This window comes from Pristiophorus japonicus, chromosome 15 (assembly GCF_044704955.1).
Source record: "Pristiophorus japonicus isolate sPriJap1 chromosome 15, sPriJap1.hap1, whole genome shotgun sequence".
Lineage (NCBI taxonomy): Eukaryota > Metazoa > Chordata > Chondrichthyes > Pristiophoridae > Pristiophorus > Pristiophorus japonicus.
The window spans coordinates 61,101,938-61,117,853 of NC_091991.1; the positions used below are offsets into that span (position 1 = coordinate 61,101,938).

Genomic DNA, 15,916 nt, shown 5'->3' on the forward strand with positions numbered 1-15,916 from the left:
GAGCAGGCCTACTCCTGCTCTTATTTTTTATGTTATGTTCTTAACAGTATATTGTTTTTAATATTCAGTTTAATATTTGTAAATTATATTTAATATTTTTTATGTGAGCAGTGCCAGAGTGATCATGTTTATATAATAACGTATTGTATTTATCAATCTATTGGAAGCTATATAATAATTTGAAATATTTAAATCATTCACATTTTCAGTATTTATCTATATTATATAAATTAAAAAATTCTGTCCATAGTTGTCCATCATATTGCACTGATCTGTGCTAACATGTACATTGATGTATTATTATTCACATGCTTACCCAAGGACCAATCATCATGGTGACAGCCTATCACCGTGCAGCCACACACCACACAACAGATAACAATCTGCTGCCGGAGGATTTCAAACTGATTTTGATGTTTTCAACAGGCTAACATGATTAAATTAAATGATGTAGGCTTTGTCTTGAAGCACTATTCCAAACCTAGAGAGATGGCATGCAATTCCTTCGTAAAACTGTGCAGATCAAAGTACATAGACTAGCTGGTCAGATGGGCACTGACCTGCTGTTTGAGCTGCTGCACCAATCTATCTTTCTCCCTTTTTAGTGATGCCACCTCCTCCTGTGTCTTTTTCTTCTTAGATGAGGAGAGTTCCAGTAGAGCAATGTTAGCGTCCTTCTCGCTGATGGCTGCTAGCAGTGCTTCTTGCCTGAAAGATAATCAGAAACACCATAAATAATCAAGTGCCATACAACACTTTAGGCATGAGCACCAGCCCCTCAAAATAAATTATATTGGCCAATAATTATAAGCATTTTTGTTTTTCTGTCATTATGAGCGGGGCTATTACTTTGCAAACAAATCAAGGTGCTACTGATGCCATGGATGGCACTTTCATGACAATAAGTGATCAGTCCACAACAAGAACTCTTCAACATTAGTTATCTTCATAAAGAAGCATTTTTAATGTTGACCACACTATTTAAGAGACACTCTCTCTATCCATGTCTTTAACAAACACTGATGCAATTATGTAAATCTTGTAAAAAAACTCTTCCTGGTATCACTAAGTTTTTTTTTTGCACATAACGCTGGTACAAAAAAAATGACACATAACTGTTTTGCTGTTCTCCCTCCCCAAGCAGCAAGACATTGATAAATACTCCAAAATAGCATTATCAACATTACAATGGTCAACGCATACTCACCTGTCACCCTAACAACTCCATCTTGATAAGTGTCAGATCAATTGCTTGTTTACATTTTGTGATTTCTAGGTTGCATGCCAAGTGAAACTTTGAGGAATTGATGGGTAGGTTTTCTTCAACAACTCAGTATATTACTACAAAAGGACCAATGGTTCAAGAAGCAGTTTTCACCACCACCTTCTATAGGCAACTAGAAATGGACAATAAATGCCAGACATGCCAGTAGTGCCCATGTCCCAAGAATGAAGAAAAAAAAAGAATAAAGCTGTTTAGATGACCTGAAATACCACCTGTTACTCAATTAGGAAGCTCACCTGAGCAGTATGGAAAAGAACATTTTCTCAACGGAAAACTTGGCTAACTCAGAGCTTGCCTAAGTGACGAGCAGTTCTGAGACTCCAACTTGTGACCTTCAGCTGAGAAGTAAGCGAAGTCAGGCACTCAACCATTTCAAGTATTATACAAGGGCACTTTAACAGTGTTTAAGTCTTGAAAGAACTACCCATTTATCTATGTATATGTGTGTTTGTGTGTATATCTATGAATGTAATATAAATGATACAACTGCACACTTTCCGTATCTGTCACGTTACACTTTCTGCATTTCCCTTAATTCTAAGAAATGTCCCAGATAAATTTTCAATTCCAGACTTGTAACTCATTGACTCAAACTTCACATTCAAGAAACAGCAACTTAACAAATGGGGAATTTAGCAATCAGCAAGTAGCAAGCAGGAATGAAAACCATAATGAAGTTCAATCTACAAAATCTACAAATCAAAAATGGCTGGTTGGAAACAACTACCAACAAAATAAAGAAGTTGAATCAGTCATGTTGCTCCAATCATTTTGAAGATCTTTTTGGTCACCACCTTGAACTCAATGAGAAACATAGGGTTTTGGAAACACAGCTTGCAATATATTAAAGATGTAGTCATTACAAAATGTACAACAAATATTCAACATGACCACACAACTGTATGTTGTGTGTCTAAAATGTGATAATTTATATTGAAGATATAGAGGCTCTCTGAAAAGCCAAGCACTTGAGTTAATAGGAATGCCAGAGCCATCACTGGCAGCTAAAACACTTAACTACAATTCCCAGCAAACATCTGTGGCTACAATTTCCAAGTTGTTACAGTCTAAGTGCGTGCACTGTGGAAAAAATATCCATCGTGCATCAGCATAACTTCCTGCAGGTAGTCTATGCACTATCAGAAGACTATCCATCATTCCTCAGGTTATAACAGTAATTGTGAGGTTTTTTTTTAAAAAACAGGCCTGACAATTAAGTATAGCATGAATTGTGTAAACTTTTTTGATGTAAGTTTTGACAGGCAAATTATTTTTAGTGGCTTATTTTGATAACTAGAGAGAGAGAGAGAGAGAGATGTGAATATAGAGAAATAAACAGACAAAAAAGAAACTGAGGTTGAGAGAGGCAGAGAAAGAGATAAAGGGAGACAGAGAAAGAGATAAAGGGAGACAGAAAGAGAAAATGAGGGAGAGAGAGAAAGGAGAGCGTGAGTAAGACATAGACCAGAAAGACCGAGAGAAAAGAAGACCATGGGAGGCATAGAATGAGAGGGAGATCGATGAAAAAGAGAGACTGAGATACAGAGAGTAAAACAGAGACCAAAAAAAGAGAACTAAAAACAGAAAACACTCAGCAGGTCAGGCAACATCAATTGAGAGAGAAACAAACAGTTCAGGTTGATGATCTTTCATCAGAACTAAAAAAAGAGAAACATAGCACTACCACTGGCAGGAGGGTGCAATTACAGTGCAACACATTTCCAAAGGCAGTTTCCATTATAAACATGAATATAGGAATTTATAAGGAGAATACAAAAATTAGAACAGAACATATGGACTTTAAAATGGGCACCCTGGTCTAAGTATCTTCATCTGGAGGCTGCTCTTGATCTTGGTTCCCCATGTGAAATGCCACAGGGGACCGAGTAGTATATATAAAAAAATGTTGAGACGCGTCCAATAAATAAATAAGATGTCACATGTCATAGCCAACTAATCATAACTAAATATTCTTGAAAAAAGTGCTTAAACAAAGAATAAAATACACTCATTAGTCTCAGGATATATCTATTTACAGGAATTATATTTTGTGGCCTTTAAGGGAGAGGTAATATTAAACACAGATCTTTGTAGTGGAATAATACATTACATATCAACTGGTTTAATGCTCATAGCTCACAAAGCAACAGATCCCCTAACTTACTATGAGCAATGTCATCTGACGTCTACTCTTAAGACTTTAATTTTAAAGATGCTCAACAAAATAGGTCTGCTATTAACTCTATTTTGCTGTGTTATAGTTGTGTTGAATTTGGTAATTTAGCTTCATTCCCCTTCAGTCAATCTACAGGGGCAGTGTGACCAAACCTATTGAATGGTTTGACAAGAGGAGAGTTTTACTTGTGCATTAGATCGCAGAATAATTTGCAGCTAGAGACAATTGCAGCCAGAGACAATTGCAACAACGACAGACAGATGTTTCACAAATTTGCCCCATACAGAAAAACTGTTCTGGGAAACCAACAAGGAATACTGTAATCCCCAATACATTCTCCAGAAAATCTAGTTCAGCAAACGAGAGTAAACTATACATCTAAACTCTGCAAAAAAAAGACTTCCTGAGTTCCAGGTGATGACATTAACTCAAAGTCCCACAGGCAGAAGCAGTGTATGAGGCTTTGCTTCTGGCATCCGTGAATAGTTTTTTGATTGATGAAGAATATTTTAGTGCAGCTGCAGCAGCGCTCACATAATTGGCATAAACATGGAGGTCGGGAAGTGCCAGAGAGCCTTGTGCTGCTCCAAACGTGATGCTGAGTCCACTCAACAGCAACTTACATTTATATAGCACCTTTATCCCAGGGGTTTGGGAGAGGTTGAGGTCTTCAAGTGAAAATTTTAATCTTTGTATTGAAAAGCACAATAGACAATTCAATGGATAAATGTAATCGTGTCAATTTATGAAATATATCAATTTATGACATTTTATTTTTGTTTAAAACCTTTCTTTAGACATTAGGAATATCAGTTTCTGAGAAAAAAAATGTTGGAGCAAAATCTTTCCGAAGTTTTTTTTGAGTGATTCAGTTGGCTCATTAGCAAACCATAACGGTAAAATGTTTACATAAAGTTTTCCCACTGACACTCTTATATAGGATTTTCCCATTATGAATATTTATAATATCAATTTCCATGTAAATGTTTGATAAAAGGTTAGAAAGAAAGAACTTGCATTTGTGTTGCATCTTATACATCCTCAGAGCATTGTAAATCACTTTAAACTCAATAAATATAAATAGCGTTCCATGAAGTAATGCTTGCGGGCAAGTAGTGCAAAAGTTTTAATAATTTATAGATATATTGTTAATGGAAACCGGTAGGTTGTACGTTCCTGAGTATCCTCATTCATACCAGTTTTCCCCAGCTATCTTTACCTGTGTTGGAATATCAAACCCTAAGACGACTATACTGGAGTAATTTTGTCTCTCTAATCTCTCCGTCTTCCAACCTATCACAGACCTTCCCTTTTGTTCTTTCTTCCCTTCCCCCTTTCAGCGCTTGTTAAAAATCTGTTCTTTTCTAACACTGACCCGAAACGTTAACTCTGCTTCTTCTCCACAGATGCTGCCTGACCTGCTGAGTATTTCCAGCATTTTCTGTTTTTATTCCAGATTCCAGCATCCGCAGTATTTTGCTTTTGTATACAAATCTAGAGTTTTATTTATTGCTCTCCAATTAGACTTAATTTGGGAAGTTGTTTGAGAAATTGAGCGGGACCAAGAAACACCAGGTCTCTATCCGAAAGATCCAAGGCTGGAAGTTCCTGTTAAGGATGGGGATGAATGGAAGTTCCACCTGCCCCATTAAAGGCCTGAAGTCAAGATGAAGGCAGAGACAGCAGATGGCATGACCTGTACCTACCTTCTTTACTGCGAGCAACCTGGATACCAGCATCCATGTAAATTGAGGGGAGTAAATGTTGGACATGAGTGTCCAGGCCTGGGTCATACCCTGAAACGTTCCAGAAGATTATAGACTGGCACAATGAAATTGGCTTTCTTATAATGGAGCAAAGTAGGGAGAGAATTCCAGAGCTTAAGGCATAGGCAACTGAAGACACAGCCGCCCATGGTGGAGTGATGAATATCAGGTGTACAAGAGGCCAGAATTGGAGGAGTGCAGAGATCTCGGAGGGTTGTAGAGCTGGAGCAAGTTACAGAGATAAAATGGGGAAAGACCATGGAGGTATATTAATTTTAAAAACGAGGCATAGCTGGACTGGGAGTCAATGTATGTCAGCAAGCACAGAGGTGATGAGTGAATGGGACTTGGTGCGAGTTAGGATACAGGCAAGTAGATGTTTGGATGACCTCAAGTTTATGGAGCTTGCAAGGTAGGAGTTCAGTGAAAAGAATTTAGAATAGTCAAGTCTAGATGTAACAAATGCATGGCTGAGGATTTCAGCAGCAGATGAGCTGAGGCAGGGGAAAAGACGGGCGATGTTATAGAGGTAGAAGTAGGCAGTGTTGGTGATGGAGACAATATGGGGTTAGAAGTTCAGATCAGAGTCAAATCGGACCCCAAATTTTGGAACGACCTGGTCCAGCCTCAGACAGTTGCTTGGGGAAGGATGGAGTCAGTGGCCATGGAACAGAGTCTGTGGCGGGGATCGAAGATAATGGCTTCAGTATTATCCAATATTGGAGGAAATTTCTGCTCATCCACTACTGGATGAAGGACAAGCAGCGTGACAAAACGGAGACAATAAAAGTGTCAAAAGAGGTGGTGGTGAGGTAGAGCTATGTGTTGTCAGTATACGTGTGGAACTGGGCATTGTGCTTTTAGATGATGTTGCCAAGGGGCAGCATGCAGATGAGAAATAGGACGGAGCCAAGGATAGATTCTTGGGAGACTCAAGAGGTAACGATGAGGGAGCGGGAATGCATTGCAGATGATTCTCTCGTTAAAACTGTATAGATAGGAATTTTAAAACGTTCATTCACGGGATGTGGGCGTCGCTGGAAAAGCCGACATTTATTACCCATCCCTAATTGCCTTTGAGAAAGTAGTGTGAGCCATGTGGTGAAGATACTCCGTGACTTTGTCGTAGCGATTTGGTGCAACGGAGTGGCTTGCGAAGCCATTTCAGAGGGCAGTTAAGAGTCAACCACATTGCTGTGGATCTGGAGTCACATGTAGAGATGAGGTAAGGATGGCAGATTTCCTTCCTTTAAAGGACATTAGTGAAATAGATGGGTTTTTACGACTATCCGGTAGTTTCATGGTCACCATTACTGATACTGGCTTTTATATTCCAGATTTATTTAATTAACTAAATTAAAATTCCCCAACTGCCATGGTGGGATTTGAACTACTAGTCCAGGCCTCAGGATTACTAGTCCAATAACATAACCACTATGCTACCGTTCTGAAATGGGAGGGAGAACAGCCAGTTGTCGTGTTGCACATTGGTACCAACGACATAGGTAAAAAAAAGGGATGAGGTCCTACGAAACGAATTTAAGGAGCTAGGAGCTAAATTAAAAAGTAGGACCTCAAAAGTAGTAATCTCGGGATTGCTACCAGTGCCACGTGCTAGTCAGAGTAGCAATCGCAGGATAGCGCAGATGAATACGTGGCTTGAGCAGTGGTGCAGCAGGGAGGGATTCAAATTCCTGGGGCATTGGAACCGGTTCTGGGGGAGGTGGGATCAGTACAAACCGGACGGTCTGCACCTGGGCAGGACCGGAACCAATGTCCTAGGGGGAGTGTTTGCTAGTGCTGTTGGGGAGGAGTTAAACTAATATGACAGGGGGATGGGAACCAATGCAGGGAGACAGAGGGAGACAAAAAGGAGGCAAAAGGAAAAGACAGAAAGGAGATGAGGAAAAGTGGAGGGCAGAGAAACCCAAGGCAAAGAACAAAAAGGGCCACTGTACAGCAAAATTCTAAAAGGACAAAGGGTGTTAAAAAAACAAGCCTGAAGGCTTTGTGTCTTAATGCAAGGAGTATCCGCAATAAGGTGGATGAATTAACTGTGCAAATAGATGTTAACAAATATGATGTGATTGGGATTACGGAGACGTGGCTCCAGGATGATCAGGGCTGGGAGCTCAACATCCAGGGGTATTCAACATTCAGGAAGGATAGAATAAAAGGAAAAGGAGGTGGGGTAGCATTGCTGGTTAAAGAGGAGATTAATGCAATAGTTAGGAAAGACATTAGCTTGGATGATGTGGAATCTATATGGGTAGAGCTGCAGAACACCAAAGGGCAAAAAACGTTAGTGGGAGTTGTGTACAGACCTCCAAACAGTAGTAGTGATGTTGGGGAGGGCATCAAACAGGAAATTAGGGGTGCATGCAATAAAGGTGCAGCAGTTATAATGGGTGACTTCAATATGCACATAGATTGGGCTAGCCAAACTGGAAGCAATACAGTGGAGGAGGATTTCCTGGAGTGCATAAGGGATGGTTTTCTAGACCAATATGTCGAGGAACCAACTAGGGGGGAGGCCATCTTAGACTGGGTGTTGTGTAATGAGAGAGGATTAATTAGCAATCTCATTGTGTGAGGCCCCTTGGGGAAGAGTGACCATAATATGGTGGAATTCTGCATTAGGATGGAGAATGAAACAGTTAATTCAGAGACCATGGTCCAGAACTTAAAGAAGGGTAACTTTGAAGGTATGAGGCGTGAATTGGCTAGGATAAATTGGCGAATGATACTTAAGGGGTTGACTGTGGATGGGCAATGGCAGACATTTAGAGACCACATGGATGAATTACAACAATTGTACATTCATGTCTGGCGTAAAAATAAAAAAGGTAAGGTGGCTCAACCGTGGCTATCTAGGGAAATCAGGGATAGTATTAAAGCCAAGGAAGTGGCATACAAATTGGCCAGAAATAGCAGCGAACCCGGGGATTGGGCGAAATTTAGAACTCAGCAGAGGAGGACAAAGGGTTTGATTAGGGCAGGGAAAATGGAGTACGAGAAGAAGCTTGCAGGGAACATTAAGGCGGATTGCAAAAGTTTCTATAGGTATGTAAAGACAAACGTAGGTCCCCTGCAGTCAGAATCAGGGGAAGTTATAACGGGGAACAAAGAAATGGCAGACCAATTGAACAAGTACTTTGGTTCGGTATTCACTAAGGAGGACACAAACAACCTTCCGGATATAAAAGGGGTCAGAGGGTCTAGTAAGGAGGAGGAACTGAGGGAAATCTTTATTAGTCGGGAAATTGTGTTGGGGAAATTGAAGGGATTGAAGGCCGATAAATCCCCAGGGTCTGATGGACTGCATCCCAGAGTACTTAAGGAGGTGGCCTTGGAAATAGCGAATGCATTGACAGTCATTTTCCAACATTCCATTGACTCTGGATCAGTTCCTATCGAGTGGAGGGTAGCCAATGTAACCCCACTTTTTTAAAAAGGAGGGAGAGAGAAAACAGGGAATTATAGACCGGTCAGCCTGACCTCAGTAGTGGGTAAAATGATGGAATCAATTATTAAGGATGTCATAGCAGCGCATTTGGAAAATGGTGACATGATAGGTCCAAGTCAGCATGGATTTGTGAAAGGGAAATCATGCTTGACAAATCTTCTGGAATTTTTTGAGGATGTTTCCAGTAAAGTGGACAAAGGAGAACCAGTTGATGTGGTATATTTGGACTTTCAGAAGGTCCCACACAAGAGATTAATGTGCAAAGTTAAAGCACATGGGATTGGGGGTAGTGCGCTGACGTGGATTGAGAACTGGTTGTCAGACAGGAAGCAAAGAGTAGGAGTAAATGGGTACTTTTCAGAATGGCAGGCAGTGACTAGTGGAGTACCGCAAGGTTCTGTGCTGGGGCCCCAGCTGTTTACATTGTACATTAATGATTTAGACGAGGGGATTAAATGTAGTATCTCCAAATTTGCGGATGACACTAAGTTGGGTGGCAGTGTGAGCTGCGAGGAGGATGCTATGAGGCTGCAGAGTGACTTGGATAGGTTAGGTGAGTGGGCAAATGAATGGCAGATGAAGTATAATGTGGATAAATGTGAGGTTATCCACTTTGGTGGTAAAAACAGAGAGACAGACTATTATCTGAATGGTGACAGATTAGGAAAAGGGAAGGTGCAACGAGACTTGGGTGTCATGGTACATCAGTCATTGAAGGTTGGCATGCAGGTACAGCAAGCGGTTAAGAAAGCAAATGGCATGTTGGCCTTCATAGCGAGGGGATTTGAGTACAGGGGCAGGAAGGTGTTGCTACAGTTGTACAGGGCCTTGGTGAGGCCACACCTGCAGTATTGTGTACAGTTTTGGTCTCCTAACTTGAGGAAGGACATTCTTGCTATTGAGGGAGTGCAGCGAAGATTCACCAGACTGATTCCCGGGATGGTGGGACTGACCTATCAAGAAAGACTGGATCAACTGGGCTTGTATTCACTGGAGTTCAGAAGAATGAGAGGGGACCTCATAGAAACGTTTAAAATTCTGACGGGTTTAGACAGGTTAGATGCAGGAAGAATGTTCCCAATGTTGGGGAAGTCCAGAACTAGGGGTCACAGTCTGAGGATAAGGGGTAAGCCATTTAGGACCGAGATGAGGAGAAACCTCTTCACTCAGAGAGTGGTGAACCTGTGGAATTCTCTACCACAGAAAGTAGTTGAGGCCAATTCACTAAATATATTCAAAAGGGAGTTAGATGAAGTCCTTACTACTCGGGGGATCAAGGGGTATGGCGAGAAAGCAGGAAGGGGGTACTGAAGTTTCATGTTTAGCCATGAACTCATTGAATGGCGGTGCAGGCTAGAAGGGCTGAATGGCCTGCTCCTGCACCTATTTTCTATGTTTCTATGTTCTCGTATGAGGCAAGGGCAGTCCCACCTAGCTAGACAGAACAGGATAGGCGTTGGAGGAGGACGGTGTGGTCAACTATGTCAAAGGCCACAGACAAGTCGAGATGGATCAAGAGGGATAATTTACCATGGTTACAGTCACACAGGATGTCATTTGTGATTTTGATATGGGCCATTGCAGTTCTGGTGCAGAGACAGAAACCTGATTCGAGGGGTTCAATTGCAGGAAAGATGGGCCCAGATTTGATGGGTGAAAACACAAAAGACAAGGCTGAGGCATTTGCAACCACCTTTAGACAGAAGTGCTCAGGGGATAATCAATCTCGGCCTCCTCCTGTGGTTCCACCATCACAAATGCTAGTTTACAGCCAATTTGTGATATCAAGAAACAGCTGAGCGCACTGGATACAGCAAAGTCGATGGGCCCCAATAACACCCTGCTTTAGACTTGTTCTCCAAAACTAGCCGCGCCTCTAACCAAGTTGGCCCAACACAGCTGCAACACTGGCATCAAACTGACAAAGTGAAAAATTACCCATTTATGTCCTGTCCATAAAAAGGATGCGTCTACTTGTACTGCCAAAATGGCCACCTTGTCTCTGATTGGCTCTCCATTATCACATGACCTATTGCTGATTGGTTCCCTTGGAGGATAAGCCACACCCCTGAAGTTTCTCTGGAATGTGTAACTGGAACCGCCCGGCCCAAGTTCTGACTGACTTCGCAAATTGTAACTCGATCCATTTTGACTTCAAAAGCCAGAGGATAGGTCTCCCCAAAAGTTACCAAGTTCCAGCCGAAGTCCCTTACCCCAGCGCAAATGGGGTAAGGGACTTTACCACCCCCCGCCTCCCCTCCCATAGATGGCACATTGTGTGCGGGTTGTTAACAGGTTTCTTGGGTACGAAGTGAATATTGACAGTGTCGTGACTTTTGGATTTCATCCACTCCAACGATGTCCCTTCCAACACATGCACCGAGCTTTCCGAGAAATTGGGTGTGGGTGTAAAAGAGGTTGGAAGAACGTAATCCATCTTCCCTGAGTTCCCCCTCTCCCCTCCGATACCCCCCACCCGTTTTTCTCTCTGCCCCCCCGCCCCGTCTCTCTCCCCTCTGCCTCCCCAGCTCTCGCTCTCGCTCCCCACCTTCCCCCAAGCTCTCCACCCCCCCAAGCTCTCTCTCTCCCCCCCCCCCCCCGCCAAAGTTCTCTCTCCACCGCCCTCCCCAAGCTCTTGCTCTCTCTCTCCCCCCAAACTCTTTCTCCCTCTCTCCACCCAGGCTCTTTCTCCCTCCCCCTCTCCACCCACAAGCTCTCTCTTTCTCCCCGCCCCCCTTTCAAGCTTCTCTCTCTCTCCCTCCCCCCCCCCCCAGGCTTGCTCTCTCTCTCGCTCGCTCTCTCTCCCCCTACCCCCACAAGTTCTCTCTCTCTTCTCCCCCCCCCACCCCTACAAGCTCTCTCTCTCTCTTCCCCCTCCCCCCACCTCCACCACTCCCTCCACCACTCCCCCCCCGCTGCCGCGGCTCAGCAGGAGGCTCGGGGCCTGGTCGGGTCTCAGGGCTTGCGGTTCAGCAGGAGGCTCGGGACTCGGTCAGAGGCTTCAAAGGCTCGGCGGCTCAGTCGGACAACATATTCAGTTCATAATAAACATGTTCGGGGCCCCGCTTCTGGTTCCGGTTTCGGTCGGGAGGCATCCAGGGTGGAGTCTCGAGAGGATGCAGGCGCAGAAGGACAGAAAAAGGGCAGTACAAATAGTCAGTACCCCATAAAAAGCAGGACAAATCTAATCTGACCAATTAATGCCCCATTAGTCTACTCTCAATCATCAGCAAAGTGATTGGAGACATCGTCGACGCTGCTATTAAGCGGCATCTGATCACCAATAACCTGCTAGCCGGATTGATCGAGACAATGGTTGACGACAAGAAACCAGTTACCGCCAAGAAAACAATCAAGAAAACACCATCGAAGAGCGGCAAGAAGCGCAGAAAGTCGAGGGAAGAGAGTTACTCCATCTACATCTACAAAGTGATGAAGCAAGTTCACCCCGACATCGGCATCTCCTCCAAGGCCATGGGCATCATGAACTCATTTGTGAACGATATTTTTGAGCGCATCGCGGGTGAGGCTTCCCGCCTGTCCCATTACAACAAGCGCCAAACCATCAGCTCCCGGGAGATCCAGACCACCGTGCACCTGCTGCTGCCCGGGGAGCTGGCCAGGCACGCCGTATCGGAAGGGACAAAGGCAGTGACCAAGTACACCAGTTCCAAGTAAAACTGCACGCTTTCCTGAGAACAAACCGATGCACAGTTTGAATTCTGCCAGTATCACTTGACTCCAGACGTCATTATAGTCTTGGTCCAACCATGGACATAAGAGCTGAATTCCAGAGATGAGCTTGAGAATGACTGTCTTTGACATCAAGGCAGTATTTGACCGGGTGTGGCATCAATGAGCCCTAGTAAAACTGAAGTCAATGGGCATCAGGGCAAAAACTCTCCACTGGCTGCAGTCACACCTAGGTTGTTGGAGGCCAATAATCTCAACCCAAGGACATTGCTGAAGGAGTTCCTGAGGGCAGTGTCCTAGGTCCAACCAGCTTCAGCTGCTTCATCAATGACCTTCCCTCCATCATAAGGTCAGAAGTAGGGACGTTTGCTCATGATTGAAGTGCTCAGTTCTATTCACAATTCCTCAGATAATGAAGCAGTCCGTGCCCACATGCAGCAAGATCTGGACAACATTCAGGCTTGGGCTAATAAGTGGCAAGTAACATTCGCGCCACATAAGTGTCAGGCAATGACCATTTCCAACAAGAGTGTGTTTAACCACCTCCGCTTGACATTCATTGCATTACCATTGTTTCATCCCACCATCGACATCCTGGGAGTCACCACCGACCAGCCACATAAATATTGTGGCTACAAGAGCAGGCTGGGTATTGTGCGCCGACTGACGCACCTCTGGACACCCCAAAGTCTTTCCGCCATCGAGAAGGCACAAATCAGGAATGTGATGGAATACTCTCCACTTGCATGGATGGGTGCAGCTCCAACAACACACAAGACAACACTCCAGGACAAAGCAGCCTGCTTGATCATCACCCCATTCACCACTTTAAACATTCACTCTCTCCATCACCGTCGTACCATGGGTGCAGTGTGTACAATCTACATTTTGCACTGCAACAACTCAAGAGGTGCTTCTTCGACTGCATCTCCCAAATTCGCGACCTCTACCACCTAGAAGGACAAGAGCAGTAGGCTCACGGGACCACCACTACCTCCAAGTTCCCTTCCAAGTCAAACACCATCCTGACTTGAAATATATCCTCGTTCCTTCATCGTGGCTGGGTCAAAATCCTGGAACTCCCACCCTAACAACACTGTGGGAGCACCTTCTCCTTCTTCTTAGGCAGTCCCTTGGAGTCAAGGATGACTTGCTTCCACACTAATATGAGTTCTCAGGGACTGATGGTACAGTCTAAGGATAAGGGGTAAGCCATTTAGGACCGAGATGAGGAGAAACTTCTTCACCCAGAGAGTGGTGAACCTGTGGAATTCTCTACCACAGAAAGTTGTTGAGGCCAATTCAATAAATATATTCAAAAAAGAGTTAGATGAAGTCCTTACTACTCGGGGGATCAAGGGGTATGGCGAGAAAGCAGGAATGGGGTACTGAGGTTGCATGTTCAGCCATGAACTCATTGAATGGCGGTGCAGGCTAGAAGGGCCGAATGGCCTACTCCTGCACCTATTTTCTATGTTTCTATGATGAGCCCAATGCGGGACCTACAGTCTCTGTCACAGGTGGGGCAGACGGTGGTGGAAGGGACGGGTGGGTGGGGTGCTTGGGTTGTCGTGCGCTCCTTCCGCTTGTTCCCGGCAAAGAGACTCGAGGTGTTCGGTGCCTTCTTGTACCACTTCTCCTTCACTTTGAGTGGTCTTGGGCCAGGGATTCTTAGGTGTCAATGCGGATGTTGCACTTTTTCAAGGATGTTTTGAGGGTGTCCTTGAAGCGTTTCCTCTGCCCACCTGGGACACGCTTGCCATGTTGGAGCTCTGAGTAGGAGGCTTGTTTTGGAAGTCTAGTATCGGGCATGCGGACAACGTGGCCCCTTTATCGGAGCTGATCGAGCGTGGTCAATGTTTCAATGCTGGGGATGTTGGCCTGAGTGAGAACACTGATGTTGGTGTGCTTATTTGCAGGATCTTGCAGGGACAGCATTGGAGATACTTCTCCAGTGCTTTGAGGTGGCTTCTGTACATGGTCCATGTCTCTGAAGCATATAGAGGGCGGGTATCACTACTGCTCTGTAGACCATGAGTTTGGTGCCGGTTTGAGGTCCTGGTCTTCAAACACTCGCTTCCTCAGGCGACCGAAGGCTGCACTGGCACATTGAAGGCGGTGTTGGACTTTGTCAGCGACGTCTGCCCTTGTTGATAGTAGGCTCCCGAGGTATGGAGAATGGTCCACGTTGTTCAAGGTCTCGTCGTGGATTTTGATAATCAGGGGGCTGTATGGCGGGAGCAGGTTGGTAGAGGACCTTTGTCTTACGGATGTTTTGTGCAAGGCCTATGCTCTCGTACGCTTCGGTGAAGGTGTTGACGATGGTTTGGAGTTCGGCAGACTGTAATTTAATGACAGAGGATGGGATGACCTTGGATCTGGACTGGAGGAAACGTAGGTTGAACAATTTCCCATTTGTTCTGTAGATCAGCTCCACTCCAGCAGGGAGCTTACTGGAAGATGAGGAAGATCGAGAAGAGCGTTGGTGCGATGACACAGCCTTGCTTAACCCCGGTCCGTATGTGAATTGGGTCTGTGGTGGATCCGTTGGTCAGGATCACGGATTGCATGTCACTGTGAAGCAGGCGGAGGGTGGTGCCAAACTTTTGAGGGCAGCCAAATATGAGGAGGACACTCCATAATCCCTCACGGTTGACAATGTCGAAGGCCTGTGTGAGGTCAAAGAAGGCCATGTACAGAGATTGGTGCTATTCCCTGCATTTCTCTTGAATTTGACTCGCGGTGAAGATCATGTTCATTGTGCCTCTTAGTGTGCGGAATACGCATTGCGACTCTGGGAGGAGTTCTTCAGCCACTGGGAGAAGGTGATTGAGGAGGATTCTTGCGATGACCTTCCCTGTGCCAGACAGCAGGGAAACTCCTTTGTAATTACTGCAATCGGACTTGTCGCCTTTCTTGAAGATGGTCACGATTACAGCATCTCAGATCCGCTGGCATGCTCTCGTTCTTCCAAATAAGAGAAATGAGTTCATGGATTTGCGCCAATAGTGCTTTTCCGCCATGCTTTACTGCTTCGGTGGGGATTCCATCTGCTCCTGAGACCTTGTTGTTCTTCAGTTGTCAGGTGGCCTTTTCAACCTTATGCCGGGCCGGTCTTGCGCTGTGGTGGTGGCGGGTAGCATGCTTCGAGATGGGGTTGAGGACACTCACGTCGAAGACAGAGTCTCGGTTAAGGAGATCTTCAAAGTGCTCTTTCCAGCGGGCACTGACTGCCTCTCTGTCCTTGATGAGTACCTCTCCGTTCTTGGCCTGCAGTGGGGTAGGACCTTGGGTGCTTGACTCGTAGGTGGTCTTGACTGCGCTAAAGAATCTATGCACATCGAGGTTGTCAACCAGTTGCTGGATCTCCTGCGCTTTCTCCACCCACCATCTGTTCTTTAGGTCGCGAGCTTTATGTTGGACCTCGGCCTTGAGACGCCACCAGAGCTCATTTCTTGCTCTCGATTTATGTTGCTGTTTCCAGTCCAAGAATGTCTTGCACTTGTGGCTTATTAGCTCCTGGATCTCCT

General features: G+C 44.7%; 1 protein-coding gene across 3 annotated transcripts in view; it reads right to left on the reverse strand.

Moving 5' to 3' along the window:
• Positions 1–15,916, reverse strand: part of LOC139280807 (ELKS/Rab6-interacting/CAST family member 1-like) — a 1,247,673-nt gene that overhangs the window by 298,024 nt on the left and 933,733 nt on the right. For all 3 annotated transcript variants that reach the window (XM_070900522.1, XM_070900521.1, XM_070900523.1), the window contains one exon: positions 561–708. In XM_070900522.1, coding sequence (XP_070756623.1) covers positions 561–708 — 148 coding nt within the window. The remainder of the gene's footprint in view (positions 1–560; positions 709–15,916) is intronic.